Source organism: Bufo gargarizans, chromosome 10 (assembly GCF_014858855.1).
Source record: "Bufo gargarizans isolate SCDJY-AF-19 chromosome 10, ASM1485885v1, whole genome shotgun sequence".
Classification (NCBI taxonomy): domain Eukaryota; kingdom Metazoa; phylum Chordata; class Amphibia; order Anura; family Bufonidae; genus Bufo; species Bufo gargarizans.
The window spans coordinates 11,180,342-11,192,782 of record NC_058089.1 but is presented as its reverse complement, the minus strand read 5'-3'; the positions used below and the strand labels follow the sequence as shown (position 1 = coordinate 11,192,782).

Below are 12,441 nucleotides of genomic sequence, written 5' to 3'. Positions count from 1 at the left end.
TTCACGGTGGACTCTGTCGCGGAATCCCTCAGTCTTCCTGCGGAGAAGTTACGGACGATACGCAAGGAATTGAGACATGCTCTCTCTACTCCCTCCCTATCGCTACGCCATCTGGCTCGCATCATTGGGCTATTAGCCTCCTCTATCCAGGCAGTCTTCCCCGCTCCACTCCATTATCGGGCTTTACAGCGTCTGAAGATCGCCCACCTCCGTGCCGGGGCCTCGTTTGCAGACGCGGTGATTCTGGATCAGGAGGCTCAGGAGGAACTCCGTTGGTGGTTGAGCAACTTGGAAGCCTGGAACGGCAGAGCAATTTTCGGATTCCAACCGGAATTCACGGTGGAGTCGGACGCGAGTCTCCAAGGCTGGGGGGCCCACTGCGAGGGTATCTCCACTGGCGGTCGATGGTCGGAGTCCGAGACCCGTTTTCACATCAACGCTCTGGAACTTCTAGCAGGTTCGTTTGCCATCAGGAGTTTCACCAAGGGCATAGCTCATGCATGCATCCGTCTACGCATGGACAACGTGTCGGCGGTCCGATACGTCAATCATCTAGGCGGCACTCAATCGGCCACCTTAGCCCGACTGGCGAAGGAGTTCTGGTCCTACTGTCTGTCCAGGGACATCATGGTTCAAGCGGAGTACCTTCCGGGTCTCCACAACTACCGAGCGGATTGGAGCTCCCGATGCTTCACGGACGGCAGCGACTGGAGGTTGAATCCGGAGATGTTCTCCATGATCTCGGACATCTGGGGTCCTTGTTCCATAGACCTCTTCGCGTCCCGTCTCAACGCTCACCTGCCCAGGTTCTTCAGCTGGCGTCCGGATCCGGAGGCAGAGGCGGTGGATGCGTTTCTCCAGGACTGGTCTGCAGCCCTACATTACGCATTTCCGCCGTTCGCCATGATTCCGAGGATGCTGCTACAGACTCGTCGTCAGGCGGCGGAATTGGTGGTGGTGATTCCCTTCTGGGGGTCTCAAGCCTGGTACCCGATTATCCTGGAACTCCTGGTGGATGTGCCTCTCCTACTCCCGACGCGGACGGATCTCCTCCAGGACCCGCTGGGTGCCCCACATCCTCTCCTGGTCGACGGCTCCCTTCAACTTCTGGCGTGCCGAATCTCAGGACTCCAGGCGAGGTCGAGGGAGTTTCGGAGGCAACTAGACGCCTCCTGGACAACGCTTGGGCTCCCGGCACCCGAAAATCTTACCGGGCAGCTTGGGGATCTTGGGTTGGCTGGTGCATGGAACGGGACCTGGATCCCGTTTCGGCGTCTGTGACCCATTTATTGCAATTCCTGACGTCTCTTTTTGAAGCAGGGAAAGCTTATCGGACCATCAATTTGTTCCGTTCCGCGATTTCCTCGACTCATCAGGGTTTTGATGGCGTTCCTGCTGGTCAACACCCTTTGGTGTCTCGGCTTTTACGTGGCTCGCGTTTGGCTCGGCCTCCTCGGCCGCGTTTCACCGCTACGTGGGATGTCTCCCTGGTCCTGTCTTTTCTCTCTTCCTGGCCCGACAACGCGTCTCTTTCCCTCCGTCAGCTGTCGGCCAAATTGCTGACTCTTTTTTGCCTGATTTCCTGTAAGAGGGTCTCAGATGTTAGGGCTCTGGATCATGATGCCAGGTCCTTTACGCCCGAGGGTGTTACTTTTAACATCACACGGCGTACCAAGACCAATATTCGGTCGGTGTCCTATCCCAGTTTTCCGTCTTCTCCGGCGCTCTGTCCTGTAGTTTGCCTGCGGGAATATGAGTTGCGCACTCGGTCTCACCGTTCTGCGGACACTCCGCAGCTTTTCCTCTCTATTCGCCGTCCCTTTGGCCCGGTGACCAGTCCCACTTTGGCGCGTTGGATGAAGTGGGTCATGTCCCTTTCCGGGATTGATACGACCATCTTTACCGCTCACTCGGCCAGGGGCGCGGCTGCTACTGCCCTGGCAGTTTCGGGGGCTCGTTTGGAGGACATTCTGCGTCTGGCTGACTGGTCTAGGGCCACGACGTTCACAGAATTTTATTTCCGTCCTCCAACTCACATGTTTTCAGCTATTATTGAGCAGCTTTGAACTTGCAATACGAAGCCTCCGTGTCTTGCTGTAAAACTAAATGATTTTCCTATTTCATGACGTAAAGTCATAGTTTTATTAAAGACACGGAGGCGAGTATTGCCCGCCCTAGGTTTCTCTTGCCCCCCCCGGTTGTTATGTTATTATTGTTATTGACTGTTTGACTGTCTTTTATTGTTATTTATGACGTTTTGCCGTTCAGTTTTATTATGGTTGTTTCAGCGACCTTTTTGATGTGCGACCGTTATAGGGTCGAGATTGCGCATTTTGTACCCATGTGCTTACACTGGCTATATTATTTGTTCTGTTTCAGGTTGAGAACTCCTTGGCGGATGGCGTTCCGTGTTGTTCCAGGTTTCCTGAGATGTTAGCCATGTTGGCTTGAGTTCTTCAGTTGGAGGGACCAGAAGGGTCGGTGTCGGTTCCAGTTCCAGTTCGGTTCGTTTTCGGTTATGGTTGGCGGTTGGTGTCGTGGATTCAAAGAAAGAGGAAGTTATGAAGAGGACACTGCTTATTATAGGATCTGTCAGGGGAGGGTCCTTTGTTGTTTTGATTATGTTAATTTTTCCTTTGCTGCTATTGGTGGAAGTAAAGAAGGAGATAGCAATACTCGCCTCCGTGTCTTTAATAAAACTATGACTTTACGTCATGAAATAGGAAAATCATTTAGTTACATCCTGTATTATACTCCAGAGCTGCACTCACTATTCTTCTGGTGCAGTCACAGTATACATACATTATTCAGTACCGATCCTGAGTTACAGCCTGTATTATATACCATGTATTATATACCATGTCATCTTTGATACAATGGATATTTATAGTCATGCGGTTTCCATATATAATCATTAAGATGCCTGAGAATGCGGAGCTTCCCTTTATACATCTATTCCCCATCAAATGGCAGAATCTCTACTCACTTGTTGCAGTCCACGTGGATGAGGACATGGGAGCCACTGACAGTCAGAGCGATTTTGTGCCACTGCCCATCTGCCAGTCGATAGGGAAACGATTCTGTTCTTGATTTTCCATTATATCTGTAGTGGTATCTGATTTCATCCCGTAAACCGCTGCTTTCCAGTTCGAAGAAGCTAGAAGAAAACAGATGGAGATGAGAGAACGTCTCGCCAGGTACAAGTCAAGTGCCGGCATACAGGAGCAGGGCTTTGGAATGCGCCCATCTACTATGCCCAATACAACGCCGACTCTCACAAGGAAGCATTTGGTTCCTGCAGAATTTCCTGTGAGCGAAGTTATAAAGCCGTAAACATTATCTTCTAGATATATAATGTCGTCGTCCCCAACTCCAACTTATCCTGTGCTCATTACTTGGTGTAAAGTTCTAGGAGTTTTGCACAGCTTTCTTATATACTTTTTCATCAGTCCTTGAACAGTGTTGAGAAGTATGCTTGCTATCAGTGAATAGAAACATTTCCATCTTTAGGCTGCCCATACAGACCCAACAGCTCAGTCTAGACCAGGGGTGCACAACCTGTGGCCTTTGATACTATTCTGTGCGGCCCCCAATCATCTGGAAACTGACATGCATGTCTATGTCTTGTGGCTGCTCACATGTATTTTTCATGTATTTCTCCCATTAGAAGGGAGATCTGGAAGTGTAACTAGACATTAATGGTATATACTGTGTGTTCAATATGCCATAAATATAGTATTTCAGTTAATACCTCTTTAAATTACAGTTTCGGCCCTCGTCATTGGTTCAGTCTGGCAATGTGGCCCCCAACCAGGAGAGGTTGTGCACCCCTGGTCTAGACAATCTGCTGTCAGCTAAATACATGAAGAGCACAAATCTTACGGTTTGCTAAAATGTATCACATCAGGCAAAATACATCAGTCTGTGTCTCCATGGTTACAGACTACAAACAAATACTGTGCAGTCTGACCCTGACATCATGGGTTACATTATCCTCCCTGCACCACATCTTAAAGGGATTTACATATGGATGACCAAGCCTTATTATAGGTCAACCATATGAGATCGGCAGGGGTCCAAGTCCTGGCCCCCTCACTGATTAGCTGTTTGAGGAGGCCCCGGCCCTACTTTGAGTGCTGCAGCCATACATTGTATAATGGCTTGGTATGGAGCCCCTCCGAACCTGTTCCCATTGCCTCTCAAGTAAAAGGAAAAACAGTCAGTCATTCTATCCCCTTGAAAGCAGTTTTTTTTAAATCCCTCTATGAATTAGTAGATTCAGGATACATACAAGGCATTTTAACCAAGAAAGATAGTCTTTCTAAAAATCCAACACCCATCCCTATCTCGTTTTTATTGTCTACCACAAATACACAAATCTCTGGTTAATTCCCCCGGTAGACCCATCATCTCCAGGGTAGACTGTCCTACTTCCAACTTGTCAGCATATGTAGACAGTTTTATACTACCTTAGAGATATTGCTCATCTCATCCAATTACTCGAATCCTTTGTATGGGAAGACAACTATACGTGGGTAACGCTTGACGTTACCTCCTTATATAGTAACATCGTGCACAACCTAGGACTGAAGGCCATAGCAAACACATTAAGCAATGACCCACTATTACCAAAATCCCAGAAGGAGTTTATACTTAGAGCCATTGAATTCATACTCCACCACAATTATTTTACATTCAACGAAACCTTCTACATGCAAGTCAAAGGTACTGCGATGTGGGTCGAAGTTTGCCCCATCGTATGCCAATCTGTTTATGGGGGGCTTCGAAGAAACATTTTGTCTATCATCACATCCCAGAGTAAAGTTCTATCGTCTCTACATCAACGATATTATTCTTGTAGGGCAGGGAGCTAAGACCTAAGACCTGTCCTGAGTTGCTAGTATAGCCGTGTATACAGCTAAACCTGCCAATAAATCATCCAGCAAATTAGGATATATATATATAAGGTGGGTTATGTATTCAAAATCAATAAAGTCCAGCTAATAAGTAACCCTAACAGGATAAATATTTATAAATTTTTATTACTATATAAACAAAATGTCCCAACATGTCCAGGCGTACACCAGGCCATCCAAATGATTGGGCCAGAGTGTATGTCTTAGAAAGCCCTAAGCTGTGAACCTAAATCTTGGCCCTTAGCCCAGGGGCGGCCCCTGATGGTGGAGACCCCCTGTCCTCGAACCTAACTATACACTCCTATTGTACCCTAGTACATTAGGTTAGTTAGCGGCCTAGATTTAAATGTGGTGGGCTGGTGTAGGCGTGGACACGGAGGATCAGTGAAAAAATGCACAGTGTATACAACCCTGCCCATGCGGAGATGAGCAGGTACACGGTGCGACACGTTAAATCTACAGACACCAACAAAAAAGGATGGTATATAATGTCACAGACTAAATCTGTATAAACCCCAACGCGTTTCCCCCACTGTGTGGGATCATCAGGGGGTAGGTAGAAATACGGTAAATAGATGAGAAAAACAAAAGAAAATAACCCTGTCAAACGGAAGGAAGTCCAAACAGTGTTGGCATATCCATGATATATCCGTATGGCAGGTGGTGTCACATTAAAGACATACAACGTTAAAAGATTAGACAAATGAAATTCCCGGGAGGATTTAGAGGGAAAAGGAATATTAATACCAGACGTCTTGATCTACCAAATTTGTGCATGTCACAACAAAAAGATGGATATTGAGTCAAGACAGGATATAGAGCACAATCGTGGCCAGGATTAATACCAAGAGGCACACACCACAGTCTTCAATGTACTGGTACTCTCAGTCTTAATTTGAATGTCCGGAATCAGCGTGACGATACACTTAGGATGTTCATTAGATAGCGTGACCGGACCTCTCAGGATATGGCCATCTACTGGTTAAAGTCCATGTTGGTGGTGAATCCCTCAAGTAAAGTGGATGTCCTTGCCCTCCCAGGGTCCTATAGTTAGGTTCGAGGACAGGGGGTCTCCACCATCAGGGGCCGCCCCTGGGCTAAGGGCCAAGATTTAGGTTCACAGCTTAGGGCTTTCTAAGACATACACTCTGGCCTAATCATTTGGATGGCCTGGTGTACGCCTGGACATGTTGGGACATTTTGTTTATATAGTAATAAAAATTTATAAATATTTATCCTGTTAGGGTTACTTATTAGCTGGACTTTATTAAACCTGCCAATAACCTTAATACAGTTCCTATGTTTATGTTAAAGACAAAAGCAGAGTTATTTACTGTGACATCATGTTTTGGATGTCATATAACTGTTATATTTTGTATTCACAGAAGCAGAAAGGGATAATGTACCTTTGGGATTCATTTTGTAGTCTATGGTGGACTCAGTGACACAGCAGAAACAACAGAAAGCATAGCGTTAATCTGTTGTTGCTGGGCAGAAGTCTAGACCAATCACAGCCAGCTTCTCACACAGCTAGAGTTTTCACCTATCACAGCCAGCCTCACACACAGCCTGTCTGGGAATTCCCCCAGCTCCTGCTGCTAGAATCATTACTCACCAGAGACAGGAGCTGAAGAAACATTCACTCCACTGAGAGCTGAGCTTTGTGGGAACAAGAGGCCAATATAGGTATTTAAAACAGTTATATAATGTTCATGTTGTTAGTATTGTGATTAGAACTGTATACTGAACCAGTTATATAGGTGTTTACTTACAGTTCCACCAAATTGCAAGCATGCTGAGCCCTACAATTGCATACAAATTCAATTGCAAGTTTCAAATTGCAAGCTACAATTGCAAGCATTCAGATTCCATATTGCAATCCAAATTGCATACAACCATACCAGATCATACTCAACCAATCTGCAAATAGTCACTGCTAACTGCATACTGGAAGTGAACAGTTATTTAGACCTCAGATATACCTCTCAGAGAGATCATGAAGTGCTTAAATAACTTAAAGTGAAAGTACAGATAGAAATATATCCACCATTTTATGTTAAATGACTAGATTGATCAGTTAAACCACCATCTTATGCATACCGCCATTTTGTGATATCTTTTCAACACGTGTTATGTACATGGACTATCTGCTGCGCAGGCGGCAGTGTTATATATAAAGAAAAGTTGAAGTTAATAAAGAAGTTATTTGAAGCTTTTGGAGTGCTCTTTGAACCTACTGTTTCTATAGAACGGCGCTAGAGGAATTACAGAGCAATAGACAGTCTGGTTAGACTAAAAGTCAGAGATATCAAAATTCTTCTAATGCCACAGTGCAATATCAAATCACTTAACTCTAATAACTGGAATCTATCTTTCAGTCTTGAACATAACCCAACCGAAATAGTATTACTAGATTTCCATCTCACAGCAAGAAAATGTCCACTAAAACACATTTTAAAAGTGTCTATGCCAACAGTTATTTGGATTATAATAGCTGCCACCATCAAAAATGGAAGCGAAGCATACCCTATAGTTAAATGAAGAGAATAAGAAGAAACTGTTCTGACGATAAAGAGATGAGAGGCCAAATCCACATAAAAAAAAACAGACCAGATTTAAAGACCAGGATTACCCGAAAAAACTTTTAGAACAATCCATGAAAATAATCTCCCAAGTCTCCCAAAAAGAGAGTTTACTATCCCGTAAAGACACCAAGAAAGTAGACGTTGAGGATAATCCACAGAAAGAAACTCATCAACTGAACATGATTACCAGGTTTAATCCACAACACACCAAGATTGGAACCATCCTAGCTAAACACTGGACTGTTCTATTAGAGGGTCCAATTCTGGGTAAAACCATCCCTCGTGCTCCTAGGGTCATTTTCCATAGAGCCAAAACACAAAAAAATGTATTAGCCCCCTCATGTGTGAAATTCAATACCGTCAGAAGACTTACAACCAAACATCATCAAAAAGAAAACATGGGGGTTTTTAAGTGTGAAACTAACAGATACAAATGCTGTCCCATCATTACACAGACTAGGAGAGAAACGTCCATCCCTAACAGTAAAGAATCCATAAACATCCAACATAGAATGACCTGTGGGCCCACAAATGTCATATCTTTTACAATGTCCCTGCAAGTTGCTATATGTAGGATGCACTACCCAAACCTTAGGAGAAAGGATGAATGAGCACAACCCACAGTGTCCCACGTCACTCTTACAAGTTACTCCAATCGAATGAGTACCACAATCCTATCAAATGCTATGCCGTAAAGAAATGTATCGGATTTTTCACTTAGACCGAATGGTGTCAAGGTGTTTAAACGAGTCACTTTAATACACTAGCGGCTAACTGTACCCTCCATAGCCAATATCAGTCATGTGGAGTTAGAGGATTCGATTTATATATTAGGGTTATTAATCACACCTATTAATTCATTTTATTCTTTTATCCGTGTATCTATCTATTCATCCTTTTAGTTAATTATTAATATTCCCGTAAATTGATAGTTTTACCCTTTCTTATAATTGTCTTTTATCCAATGATATTTTTTTTTATATATATATTTTTTTATGTATTGAGATTTATGAATTGGATTCTACTTTTACCTATTAGTCTTTATAATGCGCACCAATTTTTTATCAATCTGATGCTAATGGAATCCCTAAATATTATCTCTCACCAATAGACACATCAAAATCTAGATTGACCCCCACTTTTTTCATGTATGTGTCATCCTTTTACTATCCTAACAAAGTTAATTTACTTCATTCAAAAGTTCATTTTATTCATTTAATCCACGCACTGCATCATCCCCACAAATTCATTAACCCACTGGTGCTGTATTGGTGCCTTAATAGTTAATTGCCTATTTTAGTTCTTTATTACCCCCATAAGTAGCAATATGCTGACCCAGCCCTCCTCCCCTAGACACTCCTCCTCCTCCTCCTCGCTCCTCGCCAGTTCCCCTCGGCACTCCGGCCGATGTGCATTCCACAGTGGAACGCGCCGGACTGGAAGTGATGTATCTACATCGCTCTCCGGTTCGTTCTGGCCCCCATACCGTTGCGCCCAATCTCCTATAGCCTCCGTGGCCATTTAGTGGTTTACACTTTCCTGTAGGTTCCTCCCCATACTATTACATAATAGGATGAATGTGTTCCAACGTGGAACACAAGCACCCAGAAGTGACGTCACTTCCGGATTCATTTTCCCGCACATTTTCTCCACATGCCACCCTTATTTGTATATAAAAGGTACTATCTGATGGTTTTATATTATGCTGCTTTATAGTTCATTGCTGTGTACATTATATTCTATTACTCCTGAAGAAGAGGGCGCCTTTAGACCCTTGAAACGCGTTGAGTGCCGTGCTGTCTACCTAATAAAAATAATTTTGATCAGACGCTGGATATCTGGCTGCCATCACCATCAATTCCAACATCTTAAAGCGGACCCGACCGGGGAGGTTCTGTCTGAAGGTGTCTTGAGCTTTATCCAACAGACAGCCTCCCCTGTGAAGCGAGTTCTACACCTTTCTTGTAATCATTTTTAACCAAGAAATAATTTTTCTTAATTTTGCCGTTTCCCTTGTCCCCCACCTGGTTGATTTTTACTGTATATATTTTTTTTCCCCACTCATAATTTATTACATCGATTCTATTGGGTACATCCTGCACTATTTCTCCATCTTTAGTGACATTAGTGTCACCCTTGATAATTTTATTCTTTTTACATTTCTAATTTGTGACAAAGGAGTGGCGCCACCTAGTGAGTAGTTTTTACTGTGGCCCATTTGGGTCTCTGTTGTGCCTTTGAGCCCCTAGATCCTGAGATGACCGACCTGCCTATATATTGGTATGGAAACCCATTCACTTGAATGGAACTGAGCTGCGCCTAGGCCATGTCACCAAAGAATGTGATGTCATATGGCCTAGGAAGAGGCCTAGACACTTACAGGGATTATCCCATGATGAATGTAAAACATGAAAATCAGGCATCATATAGTACATGGCAATCTCTTTCTGCCTCACATGGATCTAGAGATCTCCCCATCCATTGCTCTGCTGAATTTATATAAAGCTGGCAGATCAGGGGGCGTGTCTTTTCTGCTGCAGCTCAGGGGGGGCGTGTCTTTTCTGCTGCAGCTCAGTGGGGGCGTGTCTTTTCTGCTGCAGCTCAGTGGGGGCGTGTCTTTTCTGCTGCAGCTCAGGGGGGCGTGTCTTTTCTGCTGCAGCTCAGGGGGGCGTGTCTTTTCTGCTGCAGCTCAGGGGGGCGTGTCTTTTCTGCTGCAGCTCAGGGGGGCGTGTCTTTTCTGCTGCAGCTCAGGGGGGCGTGTCTTTTCTGCTGCAGCTCAGGGGGGCGTGTCTTTTCTGCTGCAGCTCAGGGGGCGTGTCTTTTCTGCTGCAGCTCAGGGGGCGTGTCTTTTCTGCTGCAGCTCAGGGGGGCGTGTCTTTTCTGCTGCAGCTCAGGGGGGCGCGTCTTTTCTGCTGCAGCTCAGGGGGGCGTGTCTTTTCTGCTGCAGCTCAGGGGGCGTGTCTTTTCTGCTGCAGCTCAGGGGTGTGTGTCTTTTTTGCTGCAGCTCAGGTGGGCGTGTCTTTTCTGCTGCAGCTCAGGTGGGCGTGTCTTTTCTGCTGCAGCTTTCTCCCTATCACAGCTCAGAAGATTAAACTGAGCATGTGTGGCCATCTCAGTGAGCCAGACAAAGAAAAAAGTAAAATAAACAGCAGGTGGCGCTCTACAGATACATTATATTGACTAACTCAGTGGCTATGCTAAATTTTTAATTACATGCAATTACAAAAGAATTCGGATCCAGGAGCTGGTTTGAAAACTGTAATATATTTTTCATGGGACAACCCTTTTAAGGAGCACCGCTGCTTCTCTGTACAGCTTAGTAGGACCCCCGCCTATCCTGGCATTGGTCAATCTTTAAATCTTGGGGAAGCTACAAAAAACAGAAGAGGAAGGGAGACACACATGACTGCAGGTTCAGACTATGCAGGATGTGTCAGTAACCATGGAGTCGCATAGCTTGGGATAAGGGTTGTATACACAGAACAGTAGGTAAGGAATTTCTAAACAAAAAAAAATTGCAAGGCTACTTTTTTTTACGTATTTTAGGTGCACATAAAGGGGTTGTACTAAGTTTAGAAGTTATTCCCAATCCACAGGATAGGGGATACCTAACTGATCAGTGGTGGTCCAACAGCAGGGACCCCCACCAATCCTATTCCCCCGATTTGATGGAGCCCTAGGACGAGCCAAGCGCTGTACTGTCACAGAAAGAATGAATGGTGTGACAGGGTGCATCCTTGACCTGCCACTCCATCAGATCGGGGGAACACCACCTCCGCCCCATTCTCAGGATTAGTGGAGGTCCCAGCAGTCAGACCCCCACCAATCAGTTAGTTACCCCCTATCCTATGTTCAAAACTTGGCGCAACCCCTTTAATCACTGAAGCAAAAACTGATGGTAAAAGTATAGCCACCCTTTAAATTTATGGGCATACTAGGCACCTGTAACTTAGATGGTGCAGTGTGATGTATGTGGCCCCTGGGCAGCCGGTTCTGTTCTCCTCTTTACATTTAATACTCTTGTGTACATAGCTGCGGGCAGTGCTGCCGAATCCAGACCTGAATTAAAATATTTGCTGCGTTTCACCTTTTATTTTAAACAATTCAGCCAGGACGCGGAGATCTATAGAGCGCCTTTGTTAGTTGGCAGTGGCCAATAATTCAGAAGCGATTTCCCCCAGGCTTGTAGGCACAAATATCTGCAGCATCCATCAAGCTCTCGGCTGAACGCGATGCTCAGATGCTGCTGCTCGACCTGTGACATTTACAGCTTTACCACTGAAGCACATTTCCGCTGCGCAGCTGTGCCACGTTGCCGTGGTATAAAGCAGAGTATAACTCAGAGAGGCATCTAGAGCCAATGGATGGCATGAATATACAGCTGGCATAAAATCCTGCCACCGATCTAAAAGCTCAGACACAATTACAACCCCTTATTTACAGACACAGACTGAATACAAGCTAAATCCATCCCCACTCCTCCATTCATTACCCTCAGCCACACAAAGGTCCTAAACAGCAGCTACTTAGTCTGACAACCCCTTCCACCTCAAGTTGTCACAGCCACCGCTTTTGTCTGACACAGAGCTCCAAATCCCCTAATAGAAATTGAATTACAAGACAAAATTCTGTCTCCCTGCAGTCACCACTAGGGGGAGTTCACGGTATACTGTGTTATTATTGAGTTCAAGGTATATACAGTATGTAGAAAGCTCCTGGGCTCCCCCTAGTGGCGGCAGGACGTGGGCAGAACTTTATAATCTAAGTCTGCATCTACGCAGGGAATTTGGTGCTCTGAAAAATAGAGCTCTGTCTGCTGTAAAGATATACGGAAAGTGCAGAAATGGTAAACTTAAGTATTAAAAAGTGTTGCTCAGTTTTCCAGTCCCTCAATAAGTTGTCCATCAGAGCTTGGGTAAAGGTAGACGGCAGATGTTTTT

General features: G+C 45.0%; 1 protein-coding gene across 3 annotated transcripts in view; it reads right to left on the bottom strand.

Annotated features, from left to right (window-relative positions):
- NELL1 (neural EGFL like 1) overlaps nucleotides 1–12,441 on the bottom strand; it is an 843,611-nt gene that overhangs the window by 656,465 nt on the left and 174,705 nt on the right. For all 3 annotated transcript variants that reach the window (XM_044270977.1, XM_044270974.1, XM_044270976.1), the window contains exon 4: nucleotides 2,987–3,157. In XM_044270977.1, coding sequence (XP_044126912.1) covers nucleotides 2,987–3,157 — 171 coding nt within the window. The remainder of the gene's footprint in view (nucleotides 1–2,986; nucleotides 3,158–12,441) is intronic.